Raw genomic sequence first — 16,284 nt, 5'->3', positions numbered from 1 at the left:
CTAGATGCAGGCAAAGAGTGTGCAAGGCGGTAATGAATGTGTCAATGTCTGTCACCTTGATTACTCAAATATCTCTCGAGCTACATTGTAAACTTTCATTCATAGGCTAGGTTGTGGCAACCTCATGATGGGTGTATGGAACATTTGAGTATCATGGAGTAGCCTAAACCTATCGATGTAACATTGAGCTGGGAGGAATGGAATATGAATGACAGTCATCCAATATGCTGTAATAGAAATAAGGTCATACTCATTAAAAAAAAGAATTTGCCTCCCTCACCTTAAACGGCACCGACCGCCACTGCATAGAACATACAACATAGCCAGATACCAGGAGGTAACGTTCTGGAGAACCCTTCTTTCTACCACCTAGATGGACACATCCTCTCCTAAAGAGATCAAACCAAAGATGAAAACCCGTCGTCTATTATAAGTAATATGGAGACTGTTAACGTCTTGTCTTTTCAAATGCAGACACATTTTGTCCTAAACCTAAAGAGTGGAGGGGAAGCGTGTAGATGACGAACATCAGGGGTCCCAGGACTGAACCTTGAGGCATGCCTTGGTTGACATGGTCTGAAGTCTCTGAGGAACAGAGAACTCTTGCTTGTTTTAGAAGAATATACTTTTGGGGATTTTCTTTTTATATGCCGTGCCCTCACATCCCGTGTGTCCGTCCGTCTGTCTCTCCCTCAACCAGGCCTTCTTTGATAAGGAGTACATCAGCAGCCACCCAGAAGACACCGAGAAGATCACTGCCCTCAAAGACCTCATGCAGGAACAGGTACAGTCTTGGTCTGTCTCTTTTTAATGTTGAGATCAAATAAAACTTGGCAATATACTGAAACTCCACAAACTGTTGCAGGTTTACATCCTGGGGGTGGGGCTTGCAGTCCATGACAAGCTGGTGCACCCTGAAATGCGTCCCCTGCACAAGAAGCTGATAGATCAGTTCCAGATGATGAGAAGCAGTCTCTATGTGAGTGGGGGTTTTTTTTTTCAGCCTTCTCTCAAGATGTGTCCTTTGAGCCTTATTCGCTTCTATCTGGTGAGGTTGTTTCTATAAGTAACTTAGTCAGCTATTCAATCAGACACGTTCTCCAGATAGCGTTTTCAGCACTGCTTGCCGGATGGAGGGAGCTGACAAGTGATTTAGGAACCGGCAGTCCCATGCTGTGACCCGGTTATTGCTGACTGCACACCAGGCTCAGAAATCATTGAGTACAGGCAACCAGACTGACACGTTTTACATCTAGACAACTCCATGTTCTACATCTAGACTAGGGTCAACTCCACTTTCTACATCTAGACAACTCCACTTTCTACATCTAGGCTAGGGTCAACTCCACTTTCTACATCTAGACTAGGGTCAACTCCACTTTCTGCATCTAGACTAGGGTCAACTCCACTTTCTACATCTAGACTAGGGTCAACTCCACTTTCTACATCTAGACTAGGGTCGACTCCACTTTCTACATCTAGGCTAGGGTCAACTCCACTTTCTACATCTAGACTAGGGTCGACTCCACTTTCTACATCTAGACTAGGGTCGACTCCACTTTCTACATCTAGACAACTCCACTTTCTACATCTAGACAACTCCACTTTCTACATCTAGACTAGGGTCAACTCCACTTTCTACATCTAGACTACTCCACTTTCTACGTCTCCTGAGTGGCGCAGTGGTCTAAGGCACTGCATCGCAGTGCTAACTGTGCCACTAGAGATCCTGGTTCGAATCCAGGCTCTGTCGCAGCCGGCCGCGACCGGGAGACTCATGGGCGGCGCACAATTGGCCCAGCGTCGTCCAGGGTAGGGGAGGGAATGGCCGGCAGGGATGTAGCTCAGTTGATAGAGCATGGCGTTTGCAACGCCAGGGTTGTGGGTTCGAGTCCCACAGGGGGCCAGTATAAAAAAAAAAGAAGTATTCACTAACTGTAAGTCGCTCTGGATAAGAGCGTCTGCTAAAATGACTAAAATGTAAATCTAGACGACTCCACTTTCTACATCTAGGCTAGGGTCGACTCCACTTTCTACATCTAGACAACTCCACTTTCTACATCTAGACTAGGGTCGACTCCACTTTCTACATCTAGACGACTCCACTTTCTACATCTAGACGACTCCACTTTCTACATCTAGACAACTCCACTTTCTACATCTAGACTAGGGTCGACTCCACTTTCTACATCTAGACTAGGGTCAACTCCACTTTCTACATCTAGACAACTCCACTTTCTACATCTAGACTAGTGTCAACTCCACTTTCTACATCTAGGCTAGGGTCGTCTCCACTTTCTACATCTAGACTAGGGTCGTCTCCACTTTCTACATCTAGACTAGGGTCGACTCCACTTTCTACATCTAGACTAGGGTCGACTCCACTTTCTACGTCTGGACTAGGGTCGACTCCACTTTCTACATCTAGACGACTCCACTTTCTACATCTAGACTAGGGTCGACTCCACTTTCTACATCTAGACTAGGGTCGACTCCACTTTCTACATCTAGACTAGGGTCGACTCCACTTTCTACGTCTGGACTAGGGTCGACTCCACTTTCTACATCTAGACGACTCCACTTTCTACATCTAGACTAGGGTCGACTCCACTTTCTACATCTAGACGACTCCACTTTCTACATCTAGACGACTCCACTTTCTACATCTAGACGACTCCACTTTCTACATCTAGACGACTCCACTTTCTACATCTAGACAACTCCACTTTCTACATCTAGACAACTCCACTTTCTACATCTAGACTAGGGTCGACTCCACTTTCTACATCTAGACTAGGGTCGACTCCACTTTCTACATCTAGACTAGGGTCGACTCCACTTTCTACATCTAGACTAGGGTCGACTCCACTTTCTACATCTAGACGACTCCACTTTCTACATCTAGACTAGGGTCGACTCCACTTTCTACATCTAGACTAGGGTCAACTCCGCTTTCTACATCTAGGCTAGGGTCGACTCCACTTTCTACATCTAGACTAGGGTCGACTCCACTTTCTACATCTAGACTAGGGTCGACTCCACTTTCTACATCTAGACTAGGGTCGACTCCACTTTCTACGTCTGGACGACTCCACTTTCTACATCTAGACAACTCCACTTTCTACATCTAGACTAGGGTCAACTCCACTTTCTACGTCTGGACAACTCCACTTTCTACGTCTGGACTAGGGTCAACTCCACGCTGTGCAAATAAATCAAATTGTTAGTTAGTTACATTTCCCTTGTAACAAGTCATTGTGCTCAAGGGTGATATGATGAGTAATCTGTGGTGTGGTTATTCAGTGGGGTTTCAATGTGTCCTCGTGGTGTGGTTATTCAGTGGGGTTTCAATGTGTCCTCGTGGTGTGGTTATTCAGTGGGGTTTCAATGTGTCCTCGTGGTGTGGTTATTCAGTGGGGTTTCAATGTGTCCTCGTGGTGTGGTTATTCAGTGGGGTTTCAATGTGTCCTCTTTGGTTGGTTGTCGTCTGAGTGACTCATTAGAAGGGCAGTATATAATATGAGGAACTATGGGGCCTTCTAAAGACTCATAATCCTCTCCACAATGAGTCTCCTCACAGTATGTGCAGTGTATTTAATGTTTGTCTCCCTACAGGGTCTGCCGGGGCTGGACAAGCTGAGTCCTGCCTTCACCCCTAGAGGCATCCTGGCTACCCACAGCCCCATGAGCCCCGAGAGCTTCAAGGTCATTCACAGGCACAGGTAAGTCACAAACGCAGAGAAATGGTCATACACACACACACACACACACACACACAAAGACGTGTGTGCACAAACACACACGCAGGCACACACACACACACACACACACACACACACACACACACACACACACACACAAAGACGTGTGTGCACAAACACACACGCAGGCACACACACACACACACACACACACACACACACACACACACACGCACACACAATCCCCTTCCTCTACCACGGCCCCTCCCGGCCTCTCTCCTCAACGCCCACTGACGAGTCACGGCACAAGCCCACAGACGTCAGTTCAATGTCTAGTTTTGATTGACATTTGGTTTAGTTGTCAACGAACGTGAATTGAGGTTGAAATCAACAGAACATTTCATGTTATTGTATTAAGTTTAACAGTTGGGTGAAAAAAATAAGACAATTAAGACTTTCTACAAATCCAATCACTTTTCCACGTTGCTTCAACGTCATCACATATTTTTTGTTGTTGTTGAAATGTGGAAACAACGTTGATTCAACCATTTTTTGCACAGTGGGATTGTGGTTGTCCTTCACTGCCCAGTCACTCTTTTGCTCTATCTCTCACGATCTCTTTGCTCACCATCTCTCTCTGTTCTCTCTCTCTATCTTTCTCGCTCTCCCTACCTGACAAATGTCTCACTACACCCCCACCGATCACGATAATTCATTCACTCTTTCTCCCTCACGCCCCTCTCCTCCCCTCCCTCTCTCTCCTCCCCAACCTACCCTCCCTCTCCACCCTCCCTCTCTCTCCCCCCCAACCTACCCTCCCTCTCCACCCTCCCCTCCCTCTCCACCCTCCCTCCCTCTCTCTCCCCCCCTCTCTCTCCCCCCAGTCCGCTGAATCTGCTGGGTTCTGTCCGCCACTCGTCCTCCTCACTGTCCTCTCACACCTCCAGCGAGACGGGGAACCTGGTGATCCTGACGGACGGCATGGTGGTGGAACACCCCGAGGACATCTACCGTATGCAGGTCTGTCTCCACGCCAGGGTAGTGCCCGCTGTATCCGCTGTACCCACCTAACTGTACTGTACCCACCTAACTGTACTGTACCCACCTAACTGTACCCACTGTACCCACCTAACTGTACCCACCTAACTGTACCCACCTAACTGTACCCACCTAACTGTACCCACCTCTGTACCCACCTCTGTACCCACCTAACTGTACCCACCTCTGTACCCACCTACCTGTGCCCACTTTACCAACCTAACTGTACCCACTGTACCCACCTAACTGTACCCACCTAACTGTACCCACCTCTGTACCCACCTAACTGTACCCACCTAACTGTACCCACCTCTGTACCCACCTAACTGTACCCACCTAACTGTACCCACCTCTGTACCCACCTACCTGTGCCCACTTTACCAACCTAACTGTACCCACCTAACTGTACCCACCTAACTGTACCCACCTAACTGTACCCACCTAACTGTACCCACCTCTGTACCCACCTAACTGTACCCACCTCTGTACCCACCTAACTGTACCCACCTAACTGTACCCACCTCTGTACCCACCTACCTGTGCCCACTTTACCAACCTAAGTGTACCCACTGTACCCACCTAACTGTACCCACCTAACTGTACCCACTGTACCCACCTAACTGTACCCACCTAACTGTACCCACCTAACTGTACCCACTGTACCCACCTAACTGTACCCACCTCTGTACCCACATAACTGTACCCACCTCTGTACCCACATAACTGTACCCACCTACCTGTGCCCACTGTACCCGCAGAGAGGACTCTCAGCCATGCGAGGTCCCCATCTCTGACCAAGCTCCTTCGCAAAATGGATAAAAAATGTTCTGTTGTAATTATTATTCCCACAGAAGACTGCCCAATGAAATGCAGTGAACTAGCTGCTAAGTAAGGGCCAGATGCTAACTTAGAGCTCCATGGGTAACACAAAAAATGTATGCCCTAAACGACTGCAGGTGAAGCGGATAAAGTTTCTGATTGCGGGCTAAAACCACAATGACTCTGCATCGGTTGATGAGCACCTTTACTTTTACTTAACAGTCAAGAGTTTATTTCTGGAAGGAAGTCAATAATCTGGTTTCTGGCTCATTTACTGGAAGTATCTTTTGTCTTTCTTGTCTCAGCCCAGTCCTTCGTCCTCCAGTCTGAGCTCCACCCACTCAGCCCCCTCCCAGATGATGAACTCCGCCCCCAACAGCATCAGAGGTAGGTTATCTACTGTAGTCAGAATTTACTAGCAATGGGTTCAAACCCTTACTTTGCATGTCTAGTTTTGATGCTCTGTTCCTCTCTGTGTCCTCTCAGTATCTCTGTCTAGGTTTTGATGCTCTGTTCCTCTCTGTGTCCTCTCCCCCCTGTGGTAGGCTCCCCGTCGCTGCCAGAAAAATACCGGCACAACCGTGAGATGTTGATGCTGCTGCCTCTGCACCGTGAGAGACCCAGCTCCGCCATGTACCCCAACATCACTGAGAACGGACAGGTACTGTTGGCTTGGCCCACACTACTCTACTCCGCTTCGATCACTATCTCCTCTGGGCCCTTATCCACAAAGACTCACAGAGTATTAGTGCTGATCTAGGATTAGTTTCCCCTTTTTTTAGATCATAATGAATAAGATTATATAGGCAGATCCTAGATCAGCACTCCTACTCTACTCCGCTTCAATCACTCTCTTCAGATCTTCTGAGTACTGCCCGGTACAGAGTAGGGTGGCCTTCATCTCTGGGTCTGGTACCTCTCCCTATGTTCTTCCGTTCCTGTTTGCTTTTTAGGTCGGGTTACTGTAAAAGCTCTTTGTGACAACTGCTGATGTAAAAAAGGGATTTATAAATACCTTTGATTGGTTGATTGATGTGTATTTTCTGTGTCTTTTCTGTGTCTCCAGCCAACCAACTTCCAGCGAGCGTTGTTCCACCAGGTGATTGGTCCATGCAAGCCCTGCAGCGACCCCAACCTCTCAGTAGCAGAGAAAGGTACTGTTGTCCGACCTGTCCTCAGCTTATTGTCTTTCAGGACTGTTGTCCTACCTGTCCTCAGCTTATTGTCTTTCAGGACTATTGTCCTACCTGTCCTCAGCTTATTGTCTTTCAGGACTGTTGTCCTACCTGTCCTCAGCTTATTGTCTTTCAGGACTATTGTCCTACCTGTCCTCAGCTTATTGTCTTTCAGGACTGTTGTCCTACCTGTCCTCAGCTTATTGTCTTTCAGGACTGTTGTCCTACCTGTCCTCAGCTTATTGTCTTTCAGGACTGGTGTCCTACCTGTCCTCAGTTTATTGCCTTTCAGGACTGGTGTCCTACCTGTCGTCAGCTTATTGCCTTTCAGGACTGTTGTCCTACCTGTCCTCAGCTTATTGTCTTTCAGGACTGGTGTCCTACCTGTCCTCAGCTTATTGTCTTTCAGGACTGTTGTCCTACCTGTCCTCAGCTTATTGTCTTTCAGGACTGTTGTCCTACCTGTCCTCAGCTTATTGTCTTTCAGGACTGTTGTCCTACCTGTCCTCAGTTTATTGCCTTTCAGGACTGTTGTCCTACCTGTCCTCAGTTTATTGTCTTTCAGGACTGGTGTCCTACCTGTCCTCAGTTTATTGTCTTTCAGGACTGGTGTCCTACCTGTCCTCAGTTTATTGTCTTTCAGTCTCTTTATGATCTCAGTCTGACCTTCAGACTGGGGTGAAGGTTCGCGTTAGAGTTGCAGTACTTGGCCTATTAAAAACGGAAAACCCTTCACACTTCTAATGATAGTCTGTAGTAGTTTTGTGCTGCGTTGACCAAAAGTAATCTGTATAAATTAATGAGTGCAAGACCATCTGTCAGTCTGTTATAATACTTCATCAGACACCTTCCCATCCCTTCTGTTAGTCTGTTCAGTCGTCTGCTTTATCTGTTGATTCAGTCAGTGGGCACGAAGCAGTTCACAGACCCTCCTAATACTTCAGCTAGTTTAATCCACTGGGACTTCAGCCTGTAGATATAACACTATGGATCATTAGTAGAGAACAGCCCAGTCAAACTGTTGCTATGACTAAAGCCCTTTGTAAGCCTCAGAGTTTACAGAAAGATGATAACCAACTCTTGTACGGAGTTTACAGAAGATGATAACCAACTCTTGTACGGAGTTTACAGAAGATGATAACCAACTCGTGTACGGAGTTTACAGAAGATGATAACCAACTCGTGTACGGAGTTTACAGAAGATGATAACCAACTCTTGTACGGAGTTTACAGAAGATGATAACCAACTCTTGTACGGAGTTTACAGAAGATGATAACCAACTCTTGTACGGAGTTTACAGAAGATGATAACCAACTCTTGTACGGAGTTTACAGAAGATGATAACCAACTCTTGTACGGACTTTACAGAAGATGATTTTTATTCTAATGATGATATTGTGTAAATACTGCCTGTCTCTCCTGTGACGAGGTGTGAATGAAGGAGTCAGGCGCAGGAGGTAAAATACCGAAGTCCAGAGTTTATTCCGTTTGCATAAATCAAACGCCCCAAGCGTCAAACGAAACTATATACAAGGAAAAACATTCACCTTGGCAATAACACAGTGAAATGTAGCTAAACCGAGCTACCCGCTCTCACAACAAACAATCACTCACAAAGACAAGGGGAACAGAGGGAACACTTATACACATACTAATTAGGGGAATGAGCACCAGGTGTGCGTGATTGACAAGACCATGACAAGTGGAGTGATGAGAATGGGATCGGCAGTAGCTAGTACTCCTGTGACGACGAACGCCGAAGCCTGCCCGAACAAGGAGGGGAGGCATCCTCGGCGGAAGTCGTGACAGTCAGTCAATCAGTCAGTCAGTTAATCAGTCAGTCAGTACTCCGCTGACGACGAACGCCGAAGCCTGCCCGAACCAGGAGGGGGGGGGGGGACATCTCCACTGCAGTCCTAATCTCAGAAACACAGACTCAAATATTGTGTCAGATGCTGGATGTTCTGGGCGGACGTGTTAGAAAATCTACTAGAACGAGGCTCAACACCCCTCTTTTTTTCAAGTTACGGGAAAGTCTATGTGCCAAATGTCCCCTCCACTTCCGAAATTCGAAACCTGCGAAATCATGATTTGTCCAAATGATCAGTGCCGAAAAAAATCTGCGCACCTGAACAAAGTTCCTTGTTAGTCGTCGCATCCCACAGTCTGTTGACAGACGCTACGATATCAGTTATGTTATCTGTGTCTGTCCACTACTCTCCACTAGAGATTACTGCAGTCCTAACCACACTCAACAGCTTAGGGGTTAGGGTGGACAGTAGAGTGAAGTTGTTAATATTATCTGTCTCTTGTCTACAGTCCTGACCACCCCCAGCTCCTGGAGTCTGGACAGTGGTACCAGAGAGGCGTTGCCATTGCTGTCCGCCCACGTTGGGAGTGTGATGGCTCCCCCAGTCCCGCCCCGTAGCCTGCCCCACGGTAAGACCCTCTATACATGAGTGACACACTCCAAACTTCAAATTGCTGCTGGTTAAAACAATCAAGAAAGAAAGCTGGCGCAAAGCATATGCTGCCCCCAGCTTCTTTTAATGGCTTTATTCAAGACCACCTATGTACATAACCCCCCCTATTCCTGTTATTGCTGATATTTGGGAATATGGTCTTGTGGTATTTTTTGTGAAATATTTGTTTGTCTGTGTCAAATATTTTTTTTGGGTCACATGCACCGAATACAACAAGTGTAGACCTTACCTTGAAATGGTTACTTACGAGTCCTTTCCCACAATGCAGTTAAAAAGGACGAACATTTACAAAGAGATGTAAAGAAAATAGTAACACAATAAAATAATAATAACGAGGCTATATACAAGGAGTACCGGTTCCGAGTCAGTGTACTGGTGTACGAGGTAGTTGGGGTGATTGATTTAAGTAATATGTACATGTAGGTAGGGATGAAAAGCAGAAAGTCCGGGTAGCCATTTAATTAACTGTTCAGCAGTCTTATGGCTTGGGGGTAGAAGCTGTTCAGGAGCCTTTTGGTCCCAGACTTGGCGCTCCGGTACCGCTTGCCGTGCGGTAGCAGAGAGAACAGCCTGTGACTTGGGTGGCTGGAGTCTTTGACAATTTTTAGGGCCTTCCTCTGACACCGCCTGGTATAGAGGTCCTGGATGGCATAGAGCTCGGCCCAAGTGATGTACAGGGCCGTACGCACTACCCTCTGTAGCACCGCGTGTGTGTGTGTGTGTGTGTGTGTGTGTGTGTGTGTGTGTGTGTGTGTGTGTGTGTGTGTGTGCGCGTGTGCGTGTGCGTGTGTGTGTATACTGCATGTGTGTTTGTTCATTGTAAACCTTGACATCAGCCCTCTGTGATCAGCAGTCCCTGCTGCATGTTGTGTCAGAGTTGACCATGCAGTTTGATGCAGTTTGATGCAGTTTGATGCAGTTTGATGCAGTTTGATGCAGATTGATGCAGATTGATGCAGTTTGATGCAGTTTGATGCAGTTTGATGCAGTTTGATGCAGTTTGATGCAGATTGATGCAGTTTGATGCAGTTTGATGCAGTTTGATGCAGTTTGATGCAGTTTGATGCAGATTGATGCAGTTTGATGCAGATTGATGCAGTTTGATGCAGTTTGATGCAGATTGATGCAGTTTGATGCAGATTGATGCAGTTTGATGCAGATTGATGCAGTTTGATGCAGATTGATGCAGATTGATGCAGTTTGATGCAGATTGATGCAGTTTGATGCAGATTGATGCAGTTTGATGCAGTTTGATGCAGATTGATGCAGTTTGATGCAGTTTGATGCAGTTTGATGCAGTTTGATGCAGTTTGCAGTTTGATGCAGATTTGGTATTTTATTAGGATCCCCATTAGCTGTTGCGAAAGCAGCAGCTACTCTTCCTGGGGTCCACACAAAACATGAAACATTACATAATACAGAACATTAATAGACAAAAACAGCTCAAGGACAGGACTACATCAATTTTTTAAATGGCACACGTAGCCTACATATCAATACATACACACAAACTATCTAGGTCAAATAGGGGAGAGGCGTTGTGCCGTGAGGTGTTGCTTTATCTGGGTTTTTTAAACCAGGCTTGCTGTTCATTTGAGCAATATGAGATGGAAGGGTTCCATGCAATAATGGCTCTATATAATACTGTACGCTTTCTTGAATTTGTTCTGGACCTGGGGACTGTGAAAAGACCCCTGGTGGCATGTCTGGTGGGGTAAGTGTGTGAGTCAGAGCTGTGTGTAAGTTGACTATGCAAACAATTTGGGATTTTAAACACATTAATGTTTCTTATAAAAATAAGTGGTGATGCAGTCAGTCTCTCCTCAACTCTTATCCAAGAGAGACTGGCATGCATAGTATTTATATTAGCCCTCTGATTACAATGAAGATCAAGACGTGCCGCTCCGTTCTGGGCCAGCTGCAGCTTAACTAGGTCTTTCCTTGCAGCACTCGACCACACGACTGGACAATAATCAAGATAAGATCAAACTAGAGCCTGCAGGACTTGCTTTTTGGAGTGTGGTGTCAAAAAAAGCAGAGCATCTCTTTATTACGGACAGACCTCTCCCCATCTTTACAACCATTGAATCTATATGTTTTGACCATGACAGTTTACAATCTAAGGGAACACCAAGTAATTTAGTCTCCTCAACTTGTTCAACAGCCACACCATTCATTACCAGATTCAGGTCTAGAACTTAGGGAATGATTTGTACCAAATACAATGCTCTTAGTTTTAGAGATGTTCAGGACCAGTTTATTACTGGCCACCCATTCCAAACCTGACTGCAACTCCTTGTTAAGGCTTTCAGTGACTTCATTAACTGTGGTTGCTGATGTGTATATGGTTGAATCATCAGCATACATGGACAAACATGCTTTGTTTAATGCCAGTGGCAGGTCATTGGTAAAAATAGAAAAGAGTAGAGGGCCTAGAGAGCTGCCCTGCGGACCACCCCACTTTACCACATGTATGACATTAGAGAAGCTTCCATTAAAGAAAATAATTTGAGTTCTATTAGATAGATGGCTCTGAATCCATGATATGGCAGTGGTTGAAAAGCCATAACACGTACATTTTCTCAACAACAGGTTATGGTCAATAATATCAAAGGCTGCACTGACATCTAACAGTGCAATCCCCACAATCTTCTTATTATCAATTTCTTTCAACCAATCATCAGTCATTTGTGTCAGTGCAGTACATGTTGAGTGCCCTTCTCGATAAGCATGCTGAAAGTCTGTTAATTTTTTTTACAGAGAAATAGCATTGTATTTGGTCAAACACAATAATTTTTCCACCTCTCCCACACTAACTTTATAAAATTGGAACTTGCAATGCTTTTCTTTCATTATTTGTTTTTTTTATGCATGAATACAATGGCACACTGTTCATTGTTGGCATTTCCTGTATATGTTTGCCAATGAAGTAATCATTCATATAATTGAGTTTTATGGGAGCTTCTGATTCCAATAAATCCCCCAGGAATCCTTGGTGTTCTCTTTAAACTCTCCTTTATCCACGTGTGTCTGTGTTGAACCAGCCCTGTTTCATCCTATCCAGGGATATATGTCTGTTAGAGAGAACCAGCCCTGTTTCATCCTATCCAGGGATATATGTCTGTTAGAGAGAACCAGCCCTGTTTCATCCTATCCAGGGATATGTCTGTTAGAGCGAACCAGTCCTGTTTCATCCTATCCAGGGATATATGTCTGTTAGAGAGAACCAGCCCTGTTTCATCCTATCCAGGGATATATGTCTGTTAGAGAGAACCAGCCCTGTTTCACCCTATCCAGGGATATATGTCTGTTAGAGAGAACCAGCCCTGTTTCATCCTATCCAGGGATATATGTCTGTTAGAGAGAACCAGCCCTGTTTCACCCTATCCAGGGATATAGTGGTTCAGAAAGGAGGGTAAACACAGATGACGAGCATCAAGTCAATTAGCTAGCCTAATTAGTGTGTAAACCACAGGTGTCCAACTCATTCCATGGAAGGAAGGGAAATAACCCAACCAGCAGACACACTGCCCTCCATGGAATGAGTTGGAAACCTGTGGTGTGAATGCAATGCACAAAATCTAAAGGTATGTCAACGGCACAGTGTTTACCCCCCTCCACTACAACCCTGATCTTACCTGATCCCCTCCACACCATCTACCCCAACCTGATCCCCTCCACACCATCTACCCCAACCTGATCCCCTCCACACCATCTACCCCCAACCTGCCCCTCCACACCAACCTGATCCCCTCCACACCATCTACCCCAACCTGATCCCCTCCACACCATCTACCCCAACCTGCCCCTCCACACCATCTACCCCCAACCTGATCCCCTCCACACCATCTACCCCCAACCTGCCCCTCCACACCATCTACCCCCAACCTGATCCCCTCCACACCATCTACCCCCAACCTGATCCCCTCCACACCATCTACCCCCAACCTGATCCCCTCCACACCATCTACCCCAACCTGATCCCCTCCACACCATCTACCCCCAACCTGATCCCCTCCACACCATCTACCCCAACCTGATCCCCTCCACACCATCTACCCCCAACCTGATCCCCTCCACACCATCTACCCCCAACCTGATCCCCTCCACACCATCTACCCCCAACCTGCCCCTCCACACCAACCTGATCCCCTCCACACCATCTACCCCAACCTGATCCCCTCCACACCATCTACCCCCAACCTGCCCCTCCACACCATCTACCCCCAACCTGATCCCCTCCACACCATCTACCCCCAACCTGCCCCTCCACACCAACCTGATCCCCTCCACACCATCTACCCCAACCTGATCCCCTCCACACCATCTACCCCCAACCTGCCCCTCCACACCAACCTGATCCCCTCCACACCATCTACCCCAACCTGCCCCTCCACACCATCTACCCCAACCTGATCCCCTCCACACCATCTACCCCCAACCTGATCCCCTCCACACCATCTACCCCCAACCTGATCCCCTCCACACCATCTACCCCAACCTGATCCCCTCCACACCATCTACCCCCAACCTGCCCCTCCACACCATCTACCCCAACCTGCCTCTCAACTATCCTTCTCCACATCTCTCTCTCTCTCTGTACTTTTCTCTCGCTCTCTCGTCTTCCTCTCTCTCTAGCTCCCCCTCTCTTTGTCTATGTATCTCTCTCTACTTCGCTCTCGCTCTCGCTCTCTCTCTCTCTCTCTCTCTCTCTCTCTCCATACTCTCCTTCTCTCTCTCCATCCTCTCCTTCTCTCTCTCCATCCTCTCCTTCTCTCCCTGGTTTAGTTCTGTGTGTTTCTCCAACCAACCAACCCATTGTTGTTCTGTCCTGCTGTGTGTGTCTCCCTATAGGACACTTCTCGATGCACTTTGATGCTTTCCACCACCAGAACAGCGACCTCCCTCCAGCTCTCCCTGCGCGCTCCTCTTTACGAAAGGTACCCTCCCTGACCCGCCCTGGGCTAGAGTAGCCTACCATCCTGTCTGTTCTGATCCGATCTGGTCTGGTCTGTGCATGTCTCTCTCTAGTATCTCAGCGCGTCAGTATCAGTGCGTGAGCATGGCTAAAAGAGCACTTGGCTGTAGAGTATCGCATAACTGCGGAGATGCTTATTTTTTAGTGTGTGTAGGTGTATGAGTGAATGTATTGTAATGTGTGACTGTTTTTATTTGTCTGTTTGGCTTGTATTTGCTTTATATCTGCACATAATCGTTTTCATTTCGTTTGTACGCCTCTTTTGTCCCGTTTTATCTATGAGAATAACCCATTGTCCCCCTTGTTTCCCTCCAACAGTCACCCCTGCACCCTATACCTGCCTCGCCCACCAGTCCCCAGTCCCAGTCCGGCCTGGGTGGCAGTAACTCCACCCTCTCTGGCAGCGCCTCCTCCGGCGTCTCCTCCCTGAGCGAAAGCAACTTGTTGGGCCAGTCCTGCTCCACCGAGCCCCCTGGAACTACCAGCAGACACCCAGCCGACACCCTGGACTCTGTCTCCATCACCCCCAGCATGGTGCACTCGATCTGGGCCATAGACGGAGAGGACCTGGGAATGGACTCCTCCTCTGGTCCCTACCTTCCTGTCCGATACAGCGTCTCCGAGCCAGAGGTCCTGGATGGCTCCAAGCCCCCTCCCTGCCGTAGCCACTCCGCCCCTGGGTGGGTCACCCCGGTCATCACCCCTATCATCCCCGTCCTCCCAGAGGCCCACGCCCTAAACATCCAGAACCTTCCCCACTACCACCAGGAGCCCCCGCCCGCCCTGCCCCCCAAGCCCTACCTGAGAGAGGGGTGTATCCCCGAGGAAGGGTGTATCCCTGCCGGGCTCGTGCCCAGGCCCATGCCACGCAAGATCTCTCAGCCTCTCATCACCTCTAAGGACGAGCAGGCCAAGGTGTCGTGGGAGCACGGCATTACAGAGGAGTAAAGAGTAGGCCTGGGCCTGGGGTTTATTCAGTCAGTGATGTGGAACTTTGTGAATGTTTCAGATAGGAATAGAGCTGACACCTGATCCCCCCCCCCCCATTCTATCTGACAGACAATCATATCTGTTCTACATTATATATTTCTATCTGAATGTTAGGACCTGGGTTAGGACCTGTCTCTCTGAGGGGCCAGTGTTAGGGCCTGGGTTAGGACCTGTCTCTCTGAGGGGCCAGGGATATAGAGGGGAATGGTAGAGTGATAAAGAAAGGCAGGGAATTATAAAAAATGATCCCCCTCCTCCCAGTCCATTCCTTCTCACAGAGTATCCTGTTTTGGTATTGAAGAGTGCTAGCTGTGATCTAATTTTACAACAAATGCGTTCAAATGTAATCTAAACGTGCCCCCTGTGCGTCTTTGGAATGATGAGTCTTTTCATTTGATTGCTTATTCTTTCAAACTCTGACAAAAAAAGTATATTGAATGTCCTTTCTATAAATTGTGTCACTAACTCGCACCGATGATGGAACAACATTTTTTAGAAAACTTTTAATTCTGTAAAGTAATTTATATTTTATTGATAGTTCAGGTCCACACGCAGGTCCCAAATCATTGCACAAAAAGAAATCATGGATTGTGAACCAATCACCAGACATTTAATTAATTAATTTAGTTAATTGAAGCAAACCTCGTTAGAGTAAAGCTTGTTAGACCCTGAGAAGCAGCACTTAGTTCTGGAGCACCAAAAAACACATTTTATTCTATTCACACTTACATTTTTATAAAGAAATGAAGATGGGTTGAATAAACTCTTGGGTTGTATTACGGTATGGGGGGTTTGGATAGATGATGATTATTATTGAGGTGAGGTGATCTTTATATTATGATTGCTTATTATTTTCATTTTCTGTAGGGATGCATATTATTACCTTTCCTTTGTAGGATACAGAAGTAGTGTTTGTAATGATGATAAACTCAGCGACGCAACTGAGGAAAAGAAAGAAAGTGAAAAAAGTAGAGAATAGTTTGAAAAGAAGAGACGGGGGGGTTTACCAACGAATCACACACTCCTAACACTTCCTCCTCCTCTGTCACAACTTCCCCCTCCTCGGGAGTGAGGCACTGCTCTGCCTCGACAGACGGAG

The 16,284-nt window shown here is 47.0% G+C and overlaps 1 protein-coding gene across 1 annotated transcript in view; it reads left to right on the top strand.

Moving 5' to 3' along the window:
• LOC311138296 (dedicator of cytokinesis protein 3-like) overlaps window positions 1–15,143 on the top strand; it is a gene marked incomplete at both ends in the record, with an annotated part of 83,865 nt that extends 68,722 nt beyond the window's left edge. Inside the window, 10 exons of the mRNA XM_084172975.1 lie at window positions 701–784; window positions 866–979; window positions 3,616–3,722; window positions 4,586–4,721; window positions 5,864–5,945; window positions 6,104–6,219; window positions 6,625–6,712; window positions 9,054–9,173; window positions 14,072–14,157; window positions 14,514–15,143. Coding sequence (XP_084029101.1) covers window positions 701–784; window positions 866–979; window positions 3,616–3,722; window positions 4,586–4,721; window positions 5,864–5,945; window positions 6,104–6,219; window positions 6,625–6,712; window positions 9,054–9,173; window positions 14,072–14,157; window positions 14,514–15,143 — 1,563 coding nt within the window. The remainder of the gene's footprint in view (window positions 1–700; window positions 785–865; window positions 980–3,615; window positions 3,723–4,585; window positions 4,722–5,863; window positions 5,946–6,103; window positions 6,220–6,624; window positions 6,713–9,053; window positions 9,174–14,071; window positions 14,158–14,513) is intronic.
• Window positions 15,144–16,284: the final 1,141 nt, after the last annotated feature.

This window comes from Coregonus lavaretus, assembly GCF_964263955.1.
Source record: "Coregonus lavaretus genome assembly, chromosome: 12".
NCBI lineage: Eukaryota > Metazoa > Chordata > Actinopteri > Salmoniformes > Salmonidae > Coregonus > Coregonus lavaretus.
The sequence above is the reverse complement of the archived record's forward strand: the minus strand, read 5'-3'. Positions and strand labels throughout refer to the sequence as shown.